This window comes from Periplaneta americana, chromosome 4 (genome assembly GCF_040183065.1).
Source record: "Periplaneta americana isolate PAMFEO1 chromosome 4, P.americana_PAMFEO1_priV1, whole genome shotgun sequence".
Taxonomy (NCBI): domain Eukaryota; kingdom Metazoa; phylum Arthropoda; class Insecta; order Blattodea; family Blattidae; genus Periplaneta; species Periplaneta americana.
Window position 1 is genome coordinate 169,104,305 of NC_091120.1, and position 26,351 is coordinate 169,130,655.

General features: G+C 33.0%; 1 protein-coding gene and 1 long non-coding RNA gene across 2 annotated transcripts in view; both read right to left on the reverse strand.

The window, feature by feature from the left end:
- Nucleotides 1-1,698: 1,698 nt before the first annotated feature.
- LOC138698409 (uncharacterized) lies at nucleotides 1,699-15,717 on the reverse strand. Its single transcript, XR_011331868.1, has 2 exons — nucleotides 13,016-15,717; nucleotides 1,699-2,663 (listed from the first exon to the last, which is right to left on the reverse strand). It is a non-coding gene; the product is annotated as an uncharacterized lncRNA (long non-coding RNA).
- A 3,674-nt stretch (nucleotides 15,718-19,391) lies between these two features.
- The window catches only part of LOC138698411 (pyruvate dehydrogenase protein X component-like), a 36,418-nt gene continuing 29,458 nt past the window's right edge, over nucleotides 19,392-26,351 (reverse strand). The window contains exons 9-11 of the mRNA XM_069824293.1: nucleotides 21,559-21,743; nucleotides 21,332-21,432; nucleotides 19,392-20,014 (exon numbers count right to left, since the gene is read on the reverse strand). Of these exons, the coding sequence (XP_069680394.1) occupies nucleotides 19,842-20,014; nucleotides 21,332-21,432; nucleotides 21,559-21,743 (459 nt within the window). The 3' untranslated portion in view covers nucleotides 19,392-19,841. The remainder of the gene's footprint in view (nucleotides 20,015-21,331; nucleotides 21,433-21,558; nucleotides 21,744-26,351) is intronic.

Below are 26,351 nucleotides of genomic sequence, written 5' to 3' on the forward strand. Positions count from 1 at the left end.
CTGGTTCCAAGCATTTCCGGTTTAGACAGGTTTCATTGTATATGTAAGAAACCTAAACTGCTCAAGAATAAGAAAGACTATACTGATAGAGATAAATATTGTGACTGTTGTGCCACACTCTTACTATAATTACCTCCATGCTGAATGTGTATCCTCTATTTTAATCTCTTAGGCATTTGCACAATATCATAACAGATGGTGAAGTTTTTAAATTAAATTTATTGGCTTCATGTTCAGATCTTAAAATGTAACTGATAATTGTGAATTATGTTAGCGAAGTCCAATTTCATAAAACAAAAGAAAATATTTCAATACATAATCCAAGAATTAATATGATAGTTAACACAACGCCAGTCTCTATAACAAGGTACTACATGGAGAGGCGACAGAGTGAAGACTTCAACTTTTAGTTTCTTCCTTTCTTTCTTTCGAAATATAAGAAACTTAATATTTTCAATCAACAACACAAAATTAGGAAATTGTTGCATAATGTTTTTGCATCTTAATGTAAATGTGTGGATACAAGTTCGAATTAAATGCACAGATAAACACAGCCATACTCAAACTAGGGTTGCCAGGCTTATTCCTCATTATAGACCCATACGGGACATCCAAAATCCCATATTTATGGATTGGTAAAAAAAATTGCCATTTTTCATGATTTTCTTTTAATATTCCATGTTTTTATTGTACGGATATTATATCATATGTTAAATCATCACATTATAGATAAAATGAAAGAATGTCAAGTCACAAGTAACACACACAGGAGAAAGGAATAGATGTTCTATACATCTCTTGAAAATTGAGGTCCGAGTTTACTTAAATTTTAGTCATAGTTGTCATTCATTTTTCATTTAGATTAAATTTTGCCAGCTAATGCTAAAAGAGAAAGAAAATATCAATAATTATAATATACATTATACTATATAGAAATACGATAAGCCTAAATTAATTTGATAAAAATGTATACTTTTCACTAGAAATGAGTAATTTTATTGCATAATTTAAGTAGCACAAACCCATCTCAATTGTTTTTTAATCTAAATTCCAAGTACTGGTGATAAAATTACAATAAAATAAACTCCTAATAATTAATTCACTGCCAGTGTTTTTAGATATATACAAAAGTATGGCAATATGGCATGGCGAGCTTATGTGGTTCTCTCAAATTATGTTTATTCATTACACCTCAGGGCTCGACCTCATCTTGTCCTATATTGGCATTCTGAAAACCTGGTAACCCTAACTCAAACGTAATTGTAATTACAGATTTTTATTAGATGAACGTATACAGTCAAATCTCTCTATAGCGATATTTAGAGGAACAAGGAAAAATATTATTATAAAGAAATGCATTGTTATAAGGAGGGTTTTAAAAATAAGAGTTAAATTGGTAAGAGGATTTCTGTTTAGCTTATTTGGTATGTATATTATGGTAGGTACAAAGTGTTAAAATTATAAATGAAACCCTCTTAATATGCTGCCCATTGTACTGTTCTACATTTTTTTTAAAAGAAATCAATTATGTCAGTTTGTTTTAGAGCTCTCTTCACGAAAATTGACACACATGAAGACCTTATTAAATCCAAAGACACTAAATACTGTACTCTTCTGGAACATCACTAACACTAGATAGGGACTGTTGAAGTGATTCAGACACTGCCCATTGTACTGTCTTACATTTTTTTAAAGAAATTACTCATTTTACTGGTCTTTATCGTAGTTGAGAGAGAAAATACTACATTGGGGACCATTAAAGTGTATCGTTCAATGGAGATATTTCGTTATGTAGGGAGAATTTTTACATTGAAGGAATACATTTTATGCCGGCAACTGTATTTTTAATTGCAATAGAGGGATTTATCATTATACGGAGATTTGACAGTATTTTATGAATATTGTCTCATTTAATAAATATATATTTGCTTCTTGTTCAAGAATGTATCAGGTTGACTCATTCTTTAAACTTTTTCTATTCTCGGTATTCAAAAATACTGCGGATTCCACTCTATAGTCATGTGTATCGAATCGAGCAGCCATATAAACAGTTGATCAATCAGTCCACCTAGTGCCAAAGCCAAGAATTCTATAAGCCACATTAGCCTCGAAGGCACAATGTTTTGTCACAGAGAAATGTTATATCTTTTTTACTTCATTGATCAGGCATTGAAGTCTGACTATGTTTATTGTGAGAATAATAAGGATAGCAGTATTGGCATTCGAAATATATAATCTCCAAATCTGTGAACATACTTTTTTATTTCTGTATGTGCTATGAATACTTACACCATGTTTAATCATGTGACATACTGTATAGGCTATATTAATTGAAACAGGTGTATGTATTAATGCAGGGTGTCCCATAAGTCTGGAACCATAGACCATTACGTTTCTTTTTGTTTACAGTTATTCTGAAGCCTTAGTGATCTTATGTAAAAGATGACATTCAAGTGACGATATTTGTTGACAGCCACAATCACAGACTACCGAGGACGTCAACAGACGAGCACATAATTAGTTTTCCCATGTAGCTGTGCACTCATTCTAGGTGCAGTGATTAAATTCGAGGGCAACTTCCCTATGACTGCAGGTGCCAACAGACAAAATTATTTGAATGTGTTCGTCTTTACCCAACGACATTACTCAGGCTTCAGAAGTACCTATAAAGAAGAAGAAACAGTATTTCAGACTTATGGGACACCTTGTAGAATATTCAAGAATTCCTTATAATTGTACCAATTTTCTGTAATAGTACTGTGAACAATCATAGCATAGCTGAAGAAAGTGTACAAACACTTGCAAGTAAGGTGATATAATTTTAACTATTTGTAGTTCCACTTGGTTTTCAAGTGTCTTTACGTCTCCAAAAGGTCTTCCATCATATTGTTCATTGGCAGCTGTTTTTCTATTAAAAATAGGACTGTATTTTCTTTCTTGATCCTATAGTTTTTGGAAATTTTTCTTCTCCTGTTATTCATAACCATTAATACCAAGTGTTGTGTGATGTACTCAAAAGGCAGTAAAGAAGTATTTTTACACATCAACAGATACTATTGGCATATTTTATCTATTTATTTTAGAGATGGGAAAAGTTGTTATTTTCTCGCGATAGTTGCAACTATTCCAGTTCCTTGAAAATACTAGGTTCCAAATAACAGTACACTATTTAACTACATAGGTGCACAGTGGTATTTTGGAACATGTGCATATGACTAGTATGTAATGTAACAGTGATATCTTGGACGCTAAATGACCACATACTTCCCTGTATGCCATGTGATGCAGTATGACATCGTAACGAGCTCAGATGTGAATTCGTGGAAAATGTTTTCTAATACCAAACTGAATTCGTAGATCAGGTTTGTTCCAAGCAGGAAATTTAATGTAACTTTAAATTATTTCTAAATTGGTCACGAAATCGAAGTGAATCCCAGTGATAAATAAAACCTAATCTATTCTTCCTCTTTCGCCCAGCTCACAATGGTGTTCAATTTCTTCAGAAATTAGTAAATAAAAATCTATAATAATTTCGGCCAAACTAAAATTCATAATACCGTCATGAAGAGTAATAATCTCATTGTAATGAAACAGGAGAATTTACAACCTTTGTATGTTTTATAAATAAAAAGTCTTCAACAGTCTTTGCTGTCTCACTAAGGTTACAATACAGAATTTAGTTTAATTTCAAGAATCGGTAATGAAATTTAAAATAATGGAAAACTTCTGCAAGTAAAACTTAACCTATGGTGTATATATTCTCATCTCCCTTGATAAAATTCACAATACAGTTACTATACTGTAATACAGGCATTATGTTAATAATTGTTTCATAGAATCCTATACTCAGTAACAGTTTAAAGATGATCTTTATATTTTTTCAAAGAAGTTCTTCGTACCTTTATTATTTATCTTCTTATACATCTTGATTACACAACTTTTAACACTACATCACTTCGGAAAACGTACTGTGTGTCTTTCACATGTTAAATTTTATTACCTTGTTAACATGTTTCGGCCTGCTATTGGCCATCTTCAGAACTGGCTGTTGCTGGTCTTGGCGCCTTTTGTTTTGTTTCCTGTGGGGGTAGATTTGTGTAGTGTAATGTGGATCTACAGAGACATCAACACAGACATGGAAATTCTACACATCCAACCAAAAAGCCAGAAACTAAACACACTAGAACAATACGAAATATACAGACACACAAAAACACATCCAAATGAAATTCCCAACACACAACTCAATTTCAGAACGCACACACTCTTTGACTCCACATTACACTACACAAACACACCCCCACAGGAAATAAAACAAAAAGGCGCCAAGACCAGCAACAGCCAGTTCTGAAGATGGCCAATAGCAGGCCGAAATATGTTAACAAGGTAATAAAATTTAACATGTGAAAGACACACAATACGTTTTCCGAAATTTACTTTGGTTTCTAACATTTCTTCAGTGTGACAAAAGGATTCGCACTTCTGCTTCAAATAGTGCTAAAGATGTTCCGTTCTGTGGAACAGGCGATGTCATAATGTGATTCCAAAGTGAAATGAGTATTTTGTAAGTTCGGAACAACAGTTATTTTGGAACATAGTATTCTAAGGTGTTGTTACTTTTTGGAAAAATTATTTTTTCCCTACCTGTAATTTATTTAATGCAGTACACTAAAGCATACATAATCATTACTTTCTTCCTCCTCATCATCAACACCACTACCATTATTTTCAAGAATTGCCTATGTTTCTGGCCTCAATTTTCTTGTGATTATCGGACTGCCTTTATAGATTCACAAGTAATGGAATGCCCACATAAATATGTCCACATCGATATGATGCAAACTAATTGCCCCCTTCCTTCCATTCTTCAAAATACTATTATGTGATTCCCCCTCCCTCCCCCTGGTTTCTGAACATGAATATATCAGTTCCTGCAATGACACCTACTCAGTACTGTTCTCTATGGATTTTCTTTCTCTGTCAATTTGTTTTCAGTTTAAGTATTTCAATTCAGTTTATTTGGCCATTAGACATACAGTTTAGGCTTCGTCAGAATACATTGAAAAAAACATATAAATACATTTTTAAAAACACTAATAATAGAAACAGTAAAATTTAAGTAATACAATGAAAACATGAAATAATTTGAAACTTTTAAATTGAAGAAAACTAACTAAATTGCAATTAAACTTATTTATTAAAATACAATTTCATACAAATTTGTGTCGGAAAACTCAGCAACAGAAAAATAATTGTGACTAATCTAAATACAGTAGAACTTGGTTATAACGACATCCAAGGGACCTTGAAAATTATGTTGTTATAAACGAGTGTCGTAGTAACCGAGATTCATATTATCAGTCTAGTGAGGTGGAAAATGAAAAATAATAAACATAATTAGGCTTATTTTAGATTTATGTATTCACTTTTAAGCATACCATGAACACAATAAAATACACGTACAATTATAAATACAGTCTTCTGTATTAAAACAGTTTGTTCATTACTCACCAATCTTATTTACTGAGGAGTGAAGTAATCAGTCATTTTACTCTGTTGTCTCCTACTTGCCCAATATACACTTTCTAAATTAAATTCTATGTTCATTATTTCAGTTGCAATTTCACTGCTCCTTCTCCTAGCTTCATACTCCCTCCTCTAGCTTCATAGAAATGTTCACAATTCTAATGGCTTCTAAAGTGTCACTCACTTCTTTTAGTGGCCATACTGCGTTAAAATGCGTGCACTTAGTGAAAACTTCCTGTCGAAACTGACTGATGCAGGTACCATTAATACGGCATGAATTCGGGCAGGTTACAATGGGATGGGGAATCTGCCTGCATTCCAGAGGTCTATGATAGAAGGGAACAGTAAAGAATTTGCCAGATTTCAGCAAAATACTTCTTAAAATACTTTGGTTCTTAGAAAATTGTATTCCAAACTGAGGATGAAAATGACGTTACATGCGAGGTAGACGCATATACGTTTGTTGTATTAAGCAAGGTAGAAAAGCATATGTCGTATGGGGAATTAGTTGGGATCACAGAATATTTGACGTTATAGGCGAGGTGTCGCATAAAACGAGGTCACTATAACCAAGTTCTACTGTAACTTAATTTATTAAAAAACAATTTCGCGTGAATTTATGTTAAGAAACTCATCTACAGAGTAGAAAGGATTAATTAAAAGCCAATTATAAAATCTAGCTTTGAAACTATTGGTTGGTAACTTATAATATTGACTGGGAAGTGGTTAGTCAACTGTGATGTCTCCTGCTTGCTCATATTATGATGGAGAAATGGTTAAGTGAGGACAGAGGAAATGGAAGTAAACTGAGAAAACCTACACCAACATCATCTTTGTTGGAAAATATTTAAAATATTTGTTTATAACTCTTGTAATCGAGAAGAGTTCTCTCATCTTTCCCAAGCTTGATGTCGCACATTATAATCAAAGCTTAGTATTAATGGTTGTGAGCAATGCAAAATTACTAAGTTACTAGCAGTGGCCATTTTGATTTGGCACATAATAATCATATGCTGCCATTGATACGATGTATGATAAATAATTATAATTATATTGAAATATTTTTCAGGGGCCATAAAACTGATAATGTTCACAAAGTGTTAATACCATTAGAGATTTAGGATGGGGTATTTGGTCATATTTGCAGTTTTATGATATAAACATTGTACCATATATTTCTCCAATTATATGTTTAATGCACATTTCAAGCTTTAGATAATGAGTTGATAGAAGGAGCTTTCCCTGTAGTGAGATTCGTAATATATAATATTTACTCTATAGAGCATCAGCAAGATTAAAAAAAAATCATTATTTAGTAAACTATGAAAGTTGTACCAAAAGCTTTTCTTTATAAACATTTATCTTTAATGAATTTTCATATGTGATAGTGCAAATATACCAATTGATATTAATTTACTTATTGTACAAGTTTTGAATAAACATCACTGAAAATAATAAATCTTACTATTTTTTAAAACTATCTTTAAATGTATTAGCATTATATATTCTTTCAGTCGAAGTCCACGTCAATAGATATTAAGCTGTTGAAGAAAATTATAATTTTGGAGCAAATGCTTGGTTTTATAACAATTTCTAAAGCAGTAAGCATTCCCTATTTATGAAAAGCCATTTCATTCTATGCTGACATGTTAGAAATATTTCAAATTTATATTAATTTAATGTTATTTATCATTTAATGTTATGAAAAATATAACAAACCTCCTATATCTATATTAAGTATTAAATTACATAACTTTAATTGTTGCCTTATACACTATAAATGTCCGAAGGAGTCCACTGAAGTTAAATATTTAGGCATAATTTTCGACAATAATTTAAAACGGAACCAACACATTAATTACCTTTGTAATAAATTACGTAAAATAATATATTATTTTATTTTATTGAGGAATTACTTGTCAATAAGTTTATTACTCACAATATACTTAACTTTATTTCAATCGGTAATTATGTATGGAATTATAGGATGGAGTAGCTTATTTAAAACCAATTTTAATTTACTTTATTTATTATAGAAGAAAATAATTAAAATATGTCTTCATAAACCTATTGATTTTCCATCTCAAAAATTGTTTTTAGACTTTAATATTCTTAAAATAAGACAAATTTATTATATTGTATTAATAAAATTCATACATACAAATCGAAATAATTTTGAATTGTATTGTCGTAGTTATGAAAAAAAAAGGTATGAATTCTTTAAGATTGTTTGAACCAAATGCAACACTGCTACAGTATTTAATCATACTAGTAATTTAGGCCCAAGAATAATATATACTGTAACAAATTTATATTTAAATATCCTCATCTTGTCAATTCTAATAGTTCTAGTATTAAATTTAAAAAGTTATGTATGGATTTTATATATAATGAAAAATTGTAAATTTAAATTTATATATTCTTATTATGTAGTAGATATAACACAAATATTGTATTATATACTTCTTAATTTCAAATTCGGGAATCTGCCCCTGAGCACAAGTTCTACTCTTTCAGGAGTGAGCAAAAGTTTTATCTGTTTATATTATATTTTATGTTACAATTATTAGCAAATAAATAAATATAAAGAATAAATGCAACCTTGCACTTACTAATATCATTTATGGAAGTAAAAGAAAAAACATCTCCTTTATCAATACAGAATTGTGCACAGAATTATTTCTTTGTGTCTAATGCAATGATTTTAAGTCTTATTTGCATCATTCTTGAAATAGTGTCTCATATCCAGCTTTAATATATTTACCAAACTTTTTTTGTTAACTGATATTTCTTTTTATCTGTTTTTATTAATGGCGAGTTGTGTCAGTAAGTTGTACTTGTAATTTTTCTGATCGAAAGAAGGAAGACAGCAATACTATGAATTAGTAGATTATAGTCTATGTATTAAAAGTCTTTCATTTTTAAATAATTAAACGATTATCTCACAAGACAAGTTCCGTTATTTCAGATTAATTATATTCTGATCTGATCACAGACCTTTATTTTCTATTTATACGTGTATAAAGCAGAAATATAAATCAGATATCTTTATTCAGTCAACATGGTTATCTTTTTATATTCCTGTATGTAGTATTTGGTGAATCTATCTTCGTAAGTATGATAGTTATTGATTTCCTTATTGTGAACCCTTGAAAATATGGAACTAGGAAATTTCAATATAGTGTCCCTTAACAATGAAAATTTTAAGAGAACACATGTAACCATAAACTATCTGAATCTCAACCTACGTTCAGACTGGAACTTGAATTATTAATTTTCCATGTATTTTGAGACATGAGCAAATTATTATTAATGTTTGCAAGTAACTGTAAGCCTGTCAATTATATATTTTTTAAAACTGTATTGTGAGTTTTCCATAACTGTAGCTATATCATTGTTCTTGTACCTTTAGTTCTCATTTTAAATAACTTTTTGCTTGTCAGACTGTGTACAACAAGACTAACATGCTGCTATAACATATAAATGATTAAACAGTATTTTTTATGTCAGATTGTGTTACCAACACCTGTCTCTATTCTAGTTTCCTAACTGTCTGTGATATATGGAATTAAAATAAATATATATATTAACTTGATAAATTGTTACATAGAAATAATTAGAAGCAGGGTTAAAGGTTGCTACAGTGCACAGCAATGCTCAAACTTAATTTGCCAGAAACTATGTCATTATTTTAATATTCAATAATATTCCCCCACCAAGAATATGACAGTGATTATCATTTGCGATTCGTCATATGCCCATTTTACACAACTAGAAAACGTGTTCCTGAAATTGCCACGTGTATGCTCAAGATGTCACTAACAAGGGAACTGTTAGTGAACTTATGTCGAAATTACCCTCAAATTTCGCATACTGATATATCTCCACGTCAAGTAAACAAGTCCAAAAAGAAAATATATTAGCTACCCTTATTGACTGTAAACTTGCCCGAATGAGAGATTATCGAAAAATTAAGTAGCCCCACACTTTGAATAAATAATGGTAATTCTGCTGAGGAAGCACGTTGAGTATACAAGAAGGTTGCCAGGTTTTCAGATTGTAAATAAAAGACAGTCGCAACATTTAACTCGAGGAAAATGTAATCATAAAACAGAGATCTATGAACACCATCTCAGAGCATATGCTAGCACATTAAACTACAATATAAGGAAAAAATACCTTAGTCTTACACTAATAAAGCTGTTACACAGGGTGGGGCCAAAACAAATAGATGATTTAAATTTGGTGGGAGGATAATATTAAAATGGATTTGAGGGAGGTGGGATATGATGGTAGGGACTGGATTAATCTTGCACAGGATAGGGACCAATGGCGGGCTTATGTGAGGGCGGCAGTGAACCTTCGGGTTCCTTAAAAGCCATTTGTAAGTAAGTAAGTTACACCAATATGTTACTAAGTGGAGTGCTGAAACAGATGCTACTGTGTAGGGCAGTTTATAGCCTCTAGTTGTCATGGAGCATTGGTTGCGAAAACACCGAGCATTTTTAAAAAGCAATGATTCCGATAATGTAATGCAGTGTGTTTTAGGAAACATTTTGGCGTCGGAAAAAATGAAAGTTCATACATATCAAACGATATTGAATTAGATCGAAGAGTTTAGGAATATTGTATCTGTTATCAAGAAGATGCAGCTGCCAGTCGTTGAATAGTATGAACTCCACACTGCATGAAATTCCATCCAAGTTACCCGAGAAATATTCCCGCAATATGTCACGTCTAGTTTTGGTAATATTGCCTGGTCTCGCCAGATTTATCAGCATGTGATTTATTCCTGTAAGAGTATTTGAAGAAGAAAGTGTATACTCACCGTCCTCACTCTAAAACTTGCTGAATTCAGTATATATACATACTGAACATAAAATCCGTGGTAGTTGAGTGATTACTATGCATGCCATTAGATTCTATATCTGCATGTTCTAACCAAGTCAAGAGTGATTAATTTTTAAGAATGATGAAAACTATTAGCATGGCTTCCTTCAGAAGAGATAAAAGTGGAGCCTGGTTCATAGATTTACAGTACTAGTATGAAAAATTTGTATCGATAATAGAATATTAGAAAGATGTAATAGTTTCCCATATTTAGGTTACAGTCTTTCTATTTTTGAAGAATTGGACATATCACAGAAAATTAATAAATACACAAGAGCTATGGGCATTATAAATAGTGTGATGAAACTATCCTTGGTTCAGAAACGCACCTGCATACGTCTCTACAACACATTGGCATGACCGATGCTCAGCTATGGCAGCGAAGCATGGACACTGAGGAAAGCAGATAAAAGCAGAATAACGGCTTGTGAAATGCGATTCATGCGAAGAACAGTGGGCTATACTAAATGGGATCTGAAAAGAAATTGTGAAATTTTAAAGGAACTAAAAACTCAACCAGTTTTAGATGACATTGTTCAATATCAGTCTAATTGGAAACATCATTTGAAAAGAATGAGTAACAGTAGACTCCCAAAGCCAATTTATGTTTATGTACCACATGGCCGAAGATCTGTGGGTCGTCCTGCTAAGAGATGGTGTAAAAATTTTATGTGAGACCGTAACAGGCCTTGTGGCCTAACACTTGTCAGGCAGAACAAGAACAACAACAACATGTAAAAAAAAAAAAAAAAAAAAAAAAAACTAATCCTGAATGAGGGAGGAGCTTGAGACAAAATTTATCACCACTTCTTGTCCACATTTTAGTAAGCATTCAGTTCCTTTACCTGTTTCTGTTGTGTTTTTTTTTTTTTATCTATATGTCTCAGAACTTCGTTAATATTAAAATAATTGCTTCAGCTAGTCTAAATTTTCACGTACGAGTATAATAGCTGTGATCATATAAATTCTTCATATGGTTGGACCTACCTAGTTACCCGTATTTAATTTATTGCTGATATTATATGGAAAATTGTAAATTATGTTTTATTTAACAATGCTCGCAACTGCTGAGGTATATCAGCATTGCCGGTGTGCTGTAATTTTGTCTCTCAGGAGTTCTTTAACATGCCAGTAAATCTACTGACATGAGCCTGTCGCATTTAAGCACACTTAAATGCCATCGACCTGGGCTGGGATCGAACCCGCAACATCAGGCACAGAAGGCCAACACTCTACTGAATGTTCCACTCAGGCTGACTATTACATGGGATACACAGTAAAATACTGGTCTCTAGTTGAATAATATTGAATTATTTCCAAGTATTTTTCTAACATTTCACCTGGTAGAAGTGCTAAAATGTCTTCCGTTCAATACCAGTTCATCCTGATTATGGCTTTTTCCGAAATTACTTTTCGAACCTCCAGGCTATATCAACAGAGCATATTCCCTAGTGAGACTATTCAGTTATTCTTCATTGAATGAGGCATAATATGAGGAGTTCAGTGTGCCAATGCCCCAACTCATAAAATATATTTCTACTTTACCACTTTGTAACAATGCGCTAACAAAAAACGAAACTTGTGCTAAAATCTCATGGAAAAACTGGGAATGATGATTAGGTCGATTTACACTTTGAAGAGAACAATATGAGGAGCTCTTTAAAGCAATAAAACCAATATGCAAATTTCGTGGGATTGGCCATTTGTGCAGAGAGTGCCTCAAATGATGTTAACTTTATAGGCGAATTAATATGATATTACTGAAGTATTATGGGAATTACTTGAGATTTGAAACATACATGTATAAAGAAAGCAGGCAATTATTCTTTATGACAACATTTCCAATCTCTAATAGTAACGGGGGAATCTTAACTCCTTTCTGCATATTTTGGCATGGAGTTTGAGTATTGCTGTGTTATTTTGTGTATTATTTTTCTTTTTTATATTTCATTAGAGAGACATATATTTCAGATTTGCACAAAGGAAGTAGCACATAATGGTTTTGATACATTGTTGTACAGTTGGTAATCAGTTATTCAATATAATATTCCATATGATGTTAAATAACCTGAACTTTTGTCGATATTATTATAACACATTTCAATAAAATGTTCAACATCTTTGTGAGTTTTACTTGCATTTGATTTGTGGTGTTATTAATAAAATAAAATTCTTACAAATTATTCACATAGTACTTTATTTACCCTTCCCAAATTCATCTATCTTGCAGAAAAGAGGAAAAAATGATACATAATTTTTTTTTATGGCGAAGAAGTTTTACCTCGTAAATTATCTACAAAAATGACCATTTAGTTTAACTACATTATTATTATATTCACAAAATTGGATAGTTCACTAATATTTTATCTTCGAGTGCAAGATCTTTCAAAGTAGAAAATATATGAAAAGTTTGAGTAGTTTGAGGAAAATTAATTTTTGAAACAGTTTTTTGATTCACCTGCAAATGTAATATGCTAGATATCATTTCTTAGCCATCGATATATAGTCTATTTCTCTCCCTTCTTTCTTTTCCAAGAATTCACGCGCATATACTCGGTTTAGTAGAAAATGTTTAAGTGAAAAGTTTTTATTTTCTTACCATCTTTATCCCTTCCTATTATCCAGTTCAGCAGAACATTGAAAATAATAATTCTCAAGCCAGTAGTGAAGAGTGATTCTCCATCCATTGTAATCTCAAGGTATTTGGACTGACCTATAATGGAATTAAAAATTACATTTTACTTACATTAGAGAATTGAAACAGATTTATGTACACAAATTGATTCAACACTGAAGATGTAGGAGCTACAGTACACTAAATTTTTAGCGAGTCTTAGGGGTATATGTGCAAATATTTTGATATTTAAGTAAAGTGATAAAGTTTGAAGGTCATATTTAGTTTCATATAAGTTGGAAGTATAATAAAAAAGGTTATATGATTTCAGTCAGCTGTGATAAAGTTAATCGCCATCTTATTAAACATACTATTAAATGATAACATACATCAAATTATCCAAAACATATTTCAGCTATACTAAGAATCTTCAATTGCAGTAAAAACTGAAGATACTTTATCACCTTGAAGGGAAATAAATTCAGGTTTTAGACAAGGTTGTGGACTATCTTCACTTTTATTTAATATCTATATGAATACTACCATCAAAGAATTTAAATTGACACGACATGGGTATATAACTGTAAATCAACATCTACATTTAGATACATTAATCTTTGCAGATGACTTAGTACTTTAGTCTCTACAGAAAATTACCTACAACGATCTGTACATAATTTGAAACCAATAGCAGATAGATATTCAATGGAAATTTCTACGGACAAATCTAAAGTTATGGCTTTTTACGGAGAAAAAAAAAAGAAATACCAAGCAACATTTGTATCAGTACTCACATATTATAAAGAATAAATGAATTCAGTTATCTTGGTTATAATATATAATTTATGGCAGAATCAGATATACTAGACAAAATTCTTAAATTTAATGAATATACGGGTATCATCAACAGCATTATGAAATCAACATTAGTCCAAAGACATCTCCGTGTCAATAAACCTTGGCGAGATCTATTTTATGTTATGGCAGTGGGGCTTGGACTCTTTCGAGACGTGATGAAAATCGGATTACTGCCAGTGAGATGAAATTCATGCGCTATATACCAGGTTATACGAAATGGGACAGGAAAGAAGTGAAGTCTTGAATGAGCTCCAAATGATACCTGTCCTGGATCACATACATCAATATTAAACCAACTGACTCCAACATGTAAATTGAATGTCAAACAACAGAATACCAAAAGCAAACAGGAAAAAGGTCATTAGGACGTTGTAAGAAATGGTGGAAAGAAAACTTTGGTAGACCGTAACAGTTCTTCAAAGGACTACAACCTGTGAGGATGATGATTATTTAAGAAAAATGCATGTAAAACAAGGCCCTATTTACATTTTGTCTTGCTCGAATAGTTTTTCCATAAATGTGTCATGTATTTTATGTTTTGATGTTTTATGAACAATAGTACCATGAAGTTATTGTCAGTTTAGACTATACGCACGTCTTTCGATCACATGTACTCCAGCATAAGTCTACCGCTGTGGAGTAATGGTTACCACATCTGACCGTGAAATGAGCGGGCCTGAGTTCAAATCCTGGTTGGTAAAAATTATTGGTTGGGGATTTTTCTAAGGCTTTCCCTCAACCAATTGAAACAGAATTCCTGGGTAACTTTAGACATTGGATCTCGGACTCAGTTTACCATCATTAATTCAAATGTCATTGTCATAATTACCATAGCCCAGTTAAGTTCACGTGGTAGCATGCTGTATACGTACAAGAGTGCACCATTCAACGACAAAATCATTCACAGAACAGGAGTGGTAAGCACAATAAGTCTTAGTCTGCAGTACAAGCCTTTGGGCCCCTCTTCCATAAAAAAACTACAGTATAAACACTCTGTACCAGTTAAGGTTCATTAAGCTCACGTGACGTAATGGAAGCATTCACTGATGCTGAATTAGTCAATATTCATTTAATGCACGCATAGGCAGAGAGAGAACCGTTTCCTTGGGGGGGGGGGGGGCAAAGCAAAACCATGGAATCCCCATATAACGGGGTTATGGGGGACATCATTTACCTCCTCCCCCTGTTGTAGCTTGACTGTGGTACAGTATATCGGAATATGATCATTTAATAAAGGTATTTTCGGGGAGCATGTTTCTTACAGTTTCTTACATTCATATTTGCGATGGTTCGGACCAAGTTGTATAGGGCTTGAACTGTAGGTCAACTACAAATTATAATAGGGCATAACTTAAAACAATCTCTCTCTTTTTTTTTCTCTCTTATACAAAAAACATAATAATATTATGTTATGCATGTATCAATAAAACTACGTAAGAATGCTAACAGAAATTTTTTATATGAAGCTTACCTTCCTAAAGATATCATATGAAATGTAAACTCTAATTATTTAATTTAATCTCGTCTTTAAGTTTACACATTATACCGGGATCTCTTTTCTTTTTTCTGCATTGTTGTGCATATGTTATTTATACATCTCTAAGTAGTGGCATGAACACCTGCAGACTTCTAACACATGAGTACAGACTGTTACAAAGGAAAAATTATAGTGCTTCCAATCCTCAAATGAGGTACAGCAATTCTTATACATTCAGAAATTTAAAATAAATATTATAGTCCAGACACATGATCTGAAGACATTAATTCATAAATTTAAGCACAGAAACTTAATCATAAACAAAAGCAAAATAAATATTTTTAATCCAATATTTTCTAACGTTAACAGGAAGAAAAAAAAAAAAGTTCAGACAAGTTTCGGGGAGGGGGGGGGGGAGTGCTCTCCCATAGCTCTGCCTATGAATGCATGGAACAATAAGATATTTGCAATCATGGCAAGAGAGCTCTCTTAGCTACGATTTCCAAATTGTGAGATTCTGAGTAGACTAATGTTCGTTGTTGTGTATCAAAGATTTGAACTCTTCATCCTCAGACTAAGCATCATGGACTATAATGTGACGTTGTTTCCTTTATAATGTGCACTAGCTAAGAAAATATTTTTTGTTAACAGGTGAGAGATTATTTTATTTCGTATGTTTCTTTTATTTCAATAACAGTTTTTAAATGTGAATTTATTTTAATATTTTCGTGATGGTTTAGAAGTGAATGCCACATCGTTTATAAAGCCTTTTTTTATATTAATAATGTAGATAACATTACTTTGAATTATTTTGTTTCTTTGCAGTCTATCATAGTTATGAGAATAAAATGTAGGCTGTGTTCGAAATTCGAAAGTATTACAGTAAAATATAAGTAGTGAATTTAATGACATGTGTTAATGTAAAAAGATGATTGTGTTTATGTACATGTTAAATTATTTTATTACCTGTTACACCACAAAGATCTTCATGATAAGTCTGGATGATAGACGACCCCCACAAGCTTGGACCTCCACATAACTAGCCGGGAATTTGTAGAGAAAACAAATCGTCTTAAGTATTAACTAATCTAAAAACAATGATATTTTTTCGTGTCTAAAAAAATAACTTCGAGAATTGAGAAATTTTTTACACAATGTGGTAGGCCTACAATATACTACACCTGATTACTTATTTACTTACAAATGGCTTTTAAAGAACCCAAAGGTTCATTGCCACTCTCACATAAGCCTGCCATCGCTCCCTATCCTGAATAAGATTAACCCAGTCCCTGGCATATCCCACCGTCCCTCAAACCCACTTGAATATTATTATCTTCCTATCTACGTCTCGGCCTCCCCCAAAAGTCTTTTTCTCCTCAGGTCTTCCAACTAACATTCTAGTTGCATTTCTGGTTTCACCCATACGTCCTTCATGCCCTGCCCATCTCAAACATCTGGATTTAATGTTCCAAATTATGTTAGGTGAAGAATAAAATGCGTGCAATTCTGCTTTTGTGTAACTTTCTCCATTCTTCTGTGACTTTATCCGTCTTAGCCATAAATATCTTCCTGAGCACCTTATTCTCAGACACCCTTAACCTCTGTTCCTCTCTCAAAGTGAGAGTCCAAGTTTCACAATCACACAGAACAACCGGTAATATAACTGTTTCATAAATTCTAACTTTCAATTTTTTTTTAAAGCAGTCTTGATTAGAAAAGCTTCTCAACCTAATAATAGCAGGCATTTCCTATATTTATTCTGCATTTAATTTCCTTTCAAGTGTTGCTATACCCAATTAACTCAAAATATTCGCACATATATCCCTGAAACCCTGTATATTCCATTGGCATTCATCATCATCTATTTCTGTTGCTTCATCTGGAGCATAGGACTTTGGTAAAGCTCTTCCACCTGGTATGGTTTCTGACCAGAACCGTGGCTTCGTCTTTGATCGTCGTCTTCCAGGTCTTAATCAGTTGTTTGTCTCGTTCCAAAGATCTTCATTTGATGTCAAGTATAGTGAAGTTGATAAAAGTTGTTGCTGTCAAAGCCTATAGCTGAGCAATCTGTTATATGTGATCTGGGATTACCTGTATGTTGACATATTTCGTTCCTCCAAAATATGAACATTTTATTCTTCTGAGGCTTTTCTAATTACTTTATATCAATGGCTAAGAAAAGATATTTTTCATTTGTAAATTTATAGTTTAATCAAACTAAAGGTAAAAGGTAAAGGTATCCCCGTAACATGCCATGAAGGCACTTGAGGGGCATGGAGGTAAAATTTTTTTTTTTTCAAAATAGACAAAATTTTTATGTTTTTCTGCTTTGCAAGATCTTCTATTTGAGGGCAAAATATTTGTCAATTGTCGAATTTCGTGAACATAATAATAATGCAGTTAATCTAAATAATAATATAGTTAAATTAAATGACCATTTTTGTAGATACGAGGTAACTCTTCTTAGCCATTGATATGCTGTACCTTCAATGAATTGTATAGTTTGAAATCCACATATCCTAGAACAAAGGTTTCCAAACAAACTTTTTAAAGGCGCGACTCACTTTTGAGCTACACTTCAATTTGCGAGACACCCCTCCCCCAACTACTGTACTGGTTCTTGATTTCATTCCAAAAATACAAATCCCTATAAAATTACATAAATTCTCTCCTTCTTGGCTTCCTCCTTCCTCGTTTTTGACATCCTGGCCACCCTCTTGGAATCAGTATTTGACCTCCTATTCTCATACCTTCCAAGCCTCCTCTTGTTTCACCTCATTGCAATCTTTTGTTCTACCCTTGGAAGATCCTATCTGACAGTGGTCTTGCAGTGTTGCATGCCACTGCATCCCTTACTTATTGTATTCTCCAACGGCATTCTATGTCCAGCCTCTTTATGGAAATAAAATTCTTCTTTGGACATTTCCACCATATTGAAGTGTGCAAATTTCCATTTTTATTTTGGGTTTATTATGGTGGTATTAGTTCCTAAAAGCACCAAAAGATGGCAGAGGAAGCATTTTTTTTAAGCATCTACAGCGAAAACTGAGGGAAATTTGAATATGAGAGTCGAGAAATAAAGATATTACTTACAATTGAGGAAAAGTGGGCATTGTACATTTTAAACCCCTTCAAGCGGCATTTTAAAAATGGCGGATGGAGGCTAAATATAGAACAAAAACGTTGTTGTTGTTTTCTAATGCCAGGCGTTTGACAATAAATTCATTTGACCTCTTGCACTCCAATATTTTTCAAAGATATTATCATGACCAGCCAATGAAGCACAGATTTTGAGGTGTTCCGAATCCATTTCTTGGTTTGAGTTGCACAATGGGCAGTTAGGGGACTGATATATTCCAATTCTATGCAGGTGTTTAGCCAAACAATCTTGGCCTGTTGCCAATCTAAATGCAGCTACAGACGATTTTCGTGGTAAATCGGGAATTAACTGTGGATTTCGATGCAGAGAGTTCCATTTTTTCCCTTGAGATTGTGTTATCAAATTTTGTTTGTTGAAGTCTAAGTATGTAGATTTAATAAATCTCTTCACAGAGTAATACGTAGATTTAGTAACAGGTCTGTAAGTAGCAGTGCTGCCCTTCTTTGCTAAAGCAAAAAACAACGAAGAACAAAAACGTAGACAAATGTGTAAAGTCATCATTTACGTAAAAAAACAAAAATTGATTTTTTTTTTAATATTGATCAAAAATTCAGTCTTAGTGTCCCTTAAGAGCAACAGACATGGATTGGAGGAGCTCAGGTTGAACTCTCTGCGTCAATGTATATATAAGTATTCAGATACCTTACTTTACTGGTTATTGTTAAATGACAGATTCTAAATTTAAGTTTTTTGTTACATACTTTGAATCATTATTATTGAAAAACGAAACTACAAATGATTCATATACATAACAAATACCTAACACATACTGCTACACTGGAAAACTGGATGTGCAAGGTTGAAAGGCGAAATTAGGAATATCCACGGTACCATTACAGTATTCAGTGGAATCAGGTATGGAAAGGTGAAACAATATATTTACATTTATTTAACATTTGTTTCCACTGTACACTGTTTTACTTCAGTCATAAATGCAACTGAATTTTACTTTTAATGTTGTACAATTTAACAGGGAATGACAATGTATTTACCATTCAAAATAACATTTCTGAATTGCCAATCCACAAATAGAAATAATATATTAATTTAATTTTTGAGCACATAAAATTGGGGACTAGAAAATTACTTCACCACACAGGGATCCATGTGCTGGAGTTTTCTTCAAACATGCTGCAGGTGTTAAAAAATGCAGCAAAATTCTTGTCAAAGGATGCTTGAAAACACCCACTCTATTAACGTTTGTAACGTTACTATAAAAATCCCAATCTGCCATGGCTAAACCGATTTGCTTGCATCCATTAAGCTAACCAGTGAACACATTAACAGAAGTTTGCCAAGTTTATACTTTTCTTTATCTACAGCCCGAGCTTCTCTCTCATTCCTCGTTGTCCCCCTAGTAGCATCACTGATGGATCTTCTAGCATTTCTCGAACAACTTCTAGGAACTCAGATGCCACCTCTTCATCGAATGCTCGACCATCATAAGATAAAGTGATTTTCATTTTAGTAATATGATTCTTTTCATCATCTGCAAAGAAAACAATGCCAACAGTTACCACACAGCCAGAAGATCAAGCTGCATTCCCAAAAATTCTGATCAGGAAAGCAAAGATATTAGGGTTAGAGAGTATATAATCTTTCATGTATAGTTGTTTCACTGATATTCAAGTATTCTAAAAGGAAAATGGCATTCTTTTTTAGAAATTCCAATGTCAAGAGTATTGTAATAATCAGGTTATGATTGATGATTTACTCTTTTCATGTTTAAATTTTCTAATTAGAAAAATTTTAACAAATGAAAGAGTACTGCAGAGATTTCTGTCAATTTATTTATGGTTTTTATTGCTAACCCGTATTTTTACCAAGACCTCTTCAAGTGATATCTCTATCCAGTGCCTTTGCTTCAGTAAGGTCTCATTTTATAAATCTATGGATCAACAATTGGCTCTCTTCTGACAAAGGAAAAATTTTACAGTTCATTCGAAAGAAACCAAATGACCTGGAAATGTACAAAAACTTGCCCGGACATGTTCAAACATTTTTAACAAGAGCCAGAACAGGTCACATTGTCACACAATTGTACCTACACCAATATCACCTTTCTGATACTCCTACTTGTCTGTGGTGTAATAATCATGATGAAGATCTGGAACACATTCTTCTATACTGTCCATCCATAAACCACAAAAGAAGTAAATTAAAATCATCAGTACAAGTTGCAAAAAACACAGCTCTGCAGTATATTTTGACTACACCCCAACTTTGGGTACTAGCAACAGGCATCTATAATGAACAACGATCAAAATACCCCTCATTTCTCGTGAAAAACAAAAACTGAATAGACTACAGTGGACTATAATGGACTTTATGTTGTCAGCAAACAGATGGATACATTAAGAAGATTAATTGACTGATTGCTAGCCCGTCTATTCTGTCATTTCCATTAACCTTACAATGTGATAGGATTCAAGTAAAGAGAAATTTATTTTATTTTATTCTGGTTTCTGTAATGTATTTCTTTTCTTGCACTTATTTTTTTCTCTGAGGATTGTATTAATTTTCGGTAAAAATAACTGCCTTATTGATTGATATGGTTTTGCAAAGTAACTATTTTGAGGTCTCTGTTGCTATTAATTCTTCATTAATTGTGTACTTTTAAGCACAGTAAAGATAACCTGAAAAGTTTTGAACTGTTTTCCTGGCAAAAAGTTTGGACTTTGTATAAATTAAAAAACCGTAAACACAAAAAACAATTTGTTAAATTAGAATCAATTTTATATTGTTTTCCTACTTTATGATTTAAAATAGTTTATGAAAGTTCAATACAAGAATTTTTCATTCTTACCAAGAACAAGTCGACTTCCACCAATTGCTAAAATTCCACATTGTGGAGGATTGATAATTGCACTGAATTCATCTACACCAAACATTCCAAGGTTTGAGACCCTTAAAAAAAGAAAAGAAAAAAGTCAAAGGCTATTAAATCAAGACATCAACGATTGATATTAATAAATTAAGATTACTAACTCCACATATTTTATAGGAAATGTTAAGTATGATTATAATTCTTACGTGAAGGTGCCACCTTGAAATTCATGTGGCTGTAATTTTCCTTCTCGTGCTTTCTTGGCCAAACCTTGAACTGTTGTTGATATCTCTTCAAGACCCAGTCCATCTGCTCCTTTCACAATAGGTGTTATAAGCCCTGAATCTGTAGCCACAGCCACAGACACATCAATCTCTACAGGATACACGATCTGAAAAGCAAAATATTAAGAAAACAATGAATGTTGTTTGTTGTTTTTCAATGCCTTCAGATATGACCAAGTAAGACAATTCTAAAATTCCACCTAACTTTATATGCAGAGATAATAAGATTACCTTAGTCAAGTCAATCAATGGATCATTTTTCACATTTCTTTCACAAATTGTAAACAAAACGTGTCTCTTTTAGACTAGTCCCTTCTTCTTTCATAGTACTTTTTATGTCTCGGCTGACCCATAATCACAAGAAACAATATTTAGTAAATCCACCAAACGAAGTAAAGTAATTTCTTTTAAGGCACAACAATCATTCCACTGATATTCCACAAATTTAATAGCATTCAAAATGATGATCATATTTTCATTTGTACAATGTATGCAACAGGAATATATAACATCTCATTCTCATTATGAACAAATACTGCTTTCAAGTTAAATTTTAATGCGTTAATGAAAAGGTGTCATTCTTGAAGTTCAAGATGATAGTCAAGCTGCTTATGTCTTCTCAAACACACAATCCACTTAGCATCCCATAAAAGGAATTTATTTATTACGATCTCTGTACACACAGATAGTAACATTTACTTTATACCAGAGGCTAACAAGTTCCTTTGAAAGGTTGAGTTTGCTTATTAAATCATTTAGTTTCACGTTGCTGAAGAAGATTTTGAGATTTACTATCACTGGAACAGCATTTTTCAGAACTAGAGTGACCATATGAAGGGAAGGAACTTTAAAGTTATAGAAATCATCCCAGGGAGACTATTACTATTTGGTACAGCTGACACTATTTCATATTAATTAAATTCTTGGTTTATTCAGTCAATTCTGAAAAATGTAAGGCAAAAGTAATTCCTACATTCTCACCAAATGATCGGAACTGCTAAATCACAAAGCTAGGAGGCAACAAACACGTGGAGCCGAAGCTTTGTCCTGGTCACTCAATGGACAATCAAAGTAGAGTTGGTAAGCTTCTGTAATTGTAGATGTAATGTTTCTCTTTTGCTATTTCGGAGGTGCTTGTTCAAAGAACAAAAAAGTCTTTGCAAAAGACAGTGATCAGTGGTGGTTTTTCTTGATCATTGACGAGCACTAAAATGTCTTCTTTATATTTGTTTTCATTCATATGTAGTTTCTAACTAAAATTGAGTCTGACAGACTTTCTGGTGATATATCAGAATTCAGCACATCAAAATCATGAAAGATCACATGGTTTCGTTTTCATTACAAAACAGCTGTTGACTAGTATTACAGAAAGAAAACTACTACTCATTCTTTCAGTGTAAAATGTGATACCTCTTAGATGTGGCAACCTTATTGAAATCTGAATCTGAATTTTTTCATTTGTAGTGTTCTGCCCAAGGGCAAGTCTTTTACTGCAAACCCAGCATTCTCCAGTCTTTCCTATTTTCTGCCTTCCTTTTGTCTCCTCATATGATCCATATATCTTAATGTCGTCTATCATCTGATATATTCTTCAGCCCTGAACTCTTCTCCCGTTCATCATTCCTTCCAGTGCATTCGAATCTGAATTAGTGCATGCTATTTTCATCAAATTTTACGTGTCCATTCATTAGTCGTGATCTGAATTTGTTTTATGATGTTCATTTTTGAAAAATGCAGAGCCACAAGTGTACGTTGCACTGAAAAAGTGCGTAATTTTAACATCAACTTCTGAAGCTCTGCCAAAAAAAGTGCATAATTTTACCACGAAGTTCTGGATACTTATTTGCAAATAAGTAGTTAGACAAAAATTGTTCGTATTTAATAACTGAAGGTACTCTCTTTCATTTCAATATGTCCTTGAAGTTCAATGGGGCTTTTTTCTGTTGAAAACAGCTTCTTGTGTGTCACTGCTCAATTAGCCATTTGGCACCAAAAAAATATAGTAAAAACCTGCACTAAATTACTCATTTTTTTTTTTTTATTATTTTCATTCATTCATAGTTATCTGCCCAAGGGCAGGTCTTTCACTGTAAACCCAGCATTTTCCAATCTTCCCTATTTTCCGTCTTTGTTAGTCTCCACATACAAGCCAAAAATCTCAATATTGTCTATCATCTGATATCTTCTTCTGCCCGAAACTTTTCTCCCATTCATCATTTCTTCCAGTGCATCCTTCAGTAGGCATTTTCTTTTTAGCCAGTGACCTGGCCAATAATTTTACCGTGATGAGTTCAAGCCATGTTTACAGTTATTATTATTATTATTATTATTATTATTATTATTATTATTATTATTATTATTATTATATTATTTTTTAATCTCTACCCGAACTCAGCTTACAAATCAGTGATGATTATGATGAAATAGTTGAAAGTTGTATTATTGCTGTTTTTGATGAGACCCTTCAAAATTAGAAAATACAACACTACATCACCAAAGTCGGTTAAGAAATGATAAAGTTTGTTGGAGAAAATTCTGGTTTCTGATATTAGTTCAGTGACAAATTTTTCTTTTCCTCGTAACTGTTTGTTCATTTCATTCATATGTTGAAACAGGACAGTCAAGAAAGACATGACAACATATGTATTTCGCATTCCAGAAATTCTAAGTGCTCCTATATGTAACTGAATGTCTGGAGCAAGATAAAAATTCTTTTACTTCTCACAGAAGTGCATAAAACTTCTACAATATTTCCTTTTTTGAGGGTTTTCATTCGATGAAATTGCTGAAATGACAAATTTTAAATCTATCAGTAAAACTGCTTTTGAAATAAATCTGTTTGTTCTACATAAGATTTTTTAGTGTGAATTCTATAGCTCCTATTTCAGCTTCAACATATGTAGTATCCTAACCAAATGGTATGTAGTAAGAGAACAGCTTCTGTTTTTTTTAACATTCATTCTTTAGTCAACCATAAAAATATATAGCCAGGTGGGTTCTAGGCCTGATAATTTCGGCGTTTTTTTACGAAGTATATTATTTCATTACTTTTTCTATTACATGAAGATATGACTTGCTTTCATGTATTTGAGAGGGTCAATTTTGTTTAATTGCTGTTTCTCCTTTAAAGGTGAATTGTGCGATTAGGTAATGTGAAGCAATTTAAATCATTCCATTCTGGTAAAAAATGACTATTTTCACAATCAGTTCGTAATTTATATCACACATTAAGGTACGGTCACACGTCACTACTTTTGCAGCGATGCAGTACAAAAAACTGCGCAACTCTTGTACTGCGACATGTGAACAACGGTGCAACCCGAAAAGTAGCGGCTGCCGAACCTGCTGCTCGCTACTTTTTCATACTGCGCGCAGATTAAAAGTAGCGACGTGTGAACAGGGTTCTCAGGGTTGCAGCCGCAGCATTTTTGATATCGGTTTTGTTGAAACTTTTGCTGCGGTTGTGACCAGTGTTGCCACCCATATGTGCCAATGATACTTTTATTGTTTGGATATATTTTAATGTTAGATGTGATGAAAATAAATTATCTGTAACAGTTCTTAAATGCACAACACAGTTTGAGCATATTTGCTGACGATATAATTCACTTTTTTAATTTTCTGTAGTGTAGTTTCAAACAGGAGGGTTGCCAACATTGATTACGTGAATATACTGTTGGTTATCATTTAAGTATATAGGCGTTTTTAAAAGCTTTATAGTAAAAATAATGCCAATTTCTGAATACTAGTTAGGACAGAAAAGCAAATAATTGATAAGTAAGCTTTCGCATGAGTTTATTAATAATGCAAACATAACCACAAAATGTATATTGAGAAGTCAACACGGAGATGGAAACCTGCAGCAAGACTGCGGCTGCAAAAGTAGCGCCTTGTGTGTGAACAGACTCGCAACCTCCAGTTGCAACTTTTGCAGCATTCGGGTTGCGCAGCACGAAAAGTAGTGTGCAGCGTGCTACTTTTGGCTTGCAGCTGCAGTACAAAAGTTGCGCAGCAAAAGTAGCGAATTTTACAGTACCAATTACTGAAATGGTATGTCCTCACAAACACTGGAGTGTGCAATAACAACTGACATGCATAGGCGCATATTATTATTATTTTCTTTTTGGGTTCAATAGCAGGGTTATTGTCATTAAGTTGTCGTTATTCACACCAACTCTAAAAGTGTGTTTATACGAGGGGGATCCAGGAAATAACGACCTTTCGCGCATACCCGCCACACAGCTGACTCCCATTCCTTGTTTGAAGGTCAACTGGCTTCCTTAACATGTGTTCTCATAATGTTGTGAGTACTGGTTGCAACAAGTCGCCATTGTGCATTTTGTGTTACTTCAAAATGAATGACGTGATTGATAATCCCGCCAACTGTGAGGTGAGGAGTGTGATTCGATTTTTGAATGCCCGACATTTGAAACCTGTAGAAATTTACCGGCAATTGAAAGAAGTGTATGGTGATACTGTAATGAATGAAAGAAATGTGAGAAAATGGTGCGAAATGTTCAACAATGGGCGAACAAATGTCCACGATGAAACTCGACCCGGACGCCCATCACTCATCACAGAAGACCTGAAGACTAAAGTGAACGACAGAATCTTGCAAGACAGGCGCACATCGCTCGACGAATTGCATATTGCCTTTCCTGACATTTCTCGTTCTTTGCTTGGTGAAATTGTGTCGTAACATCTTGGAGACCACA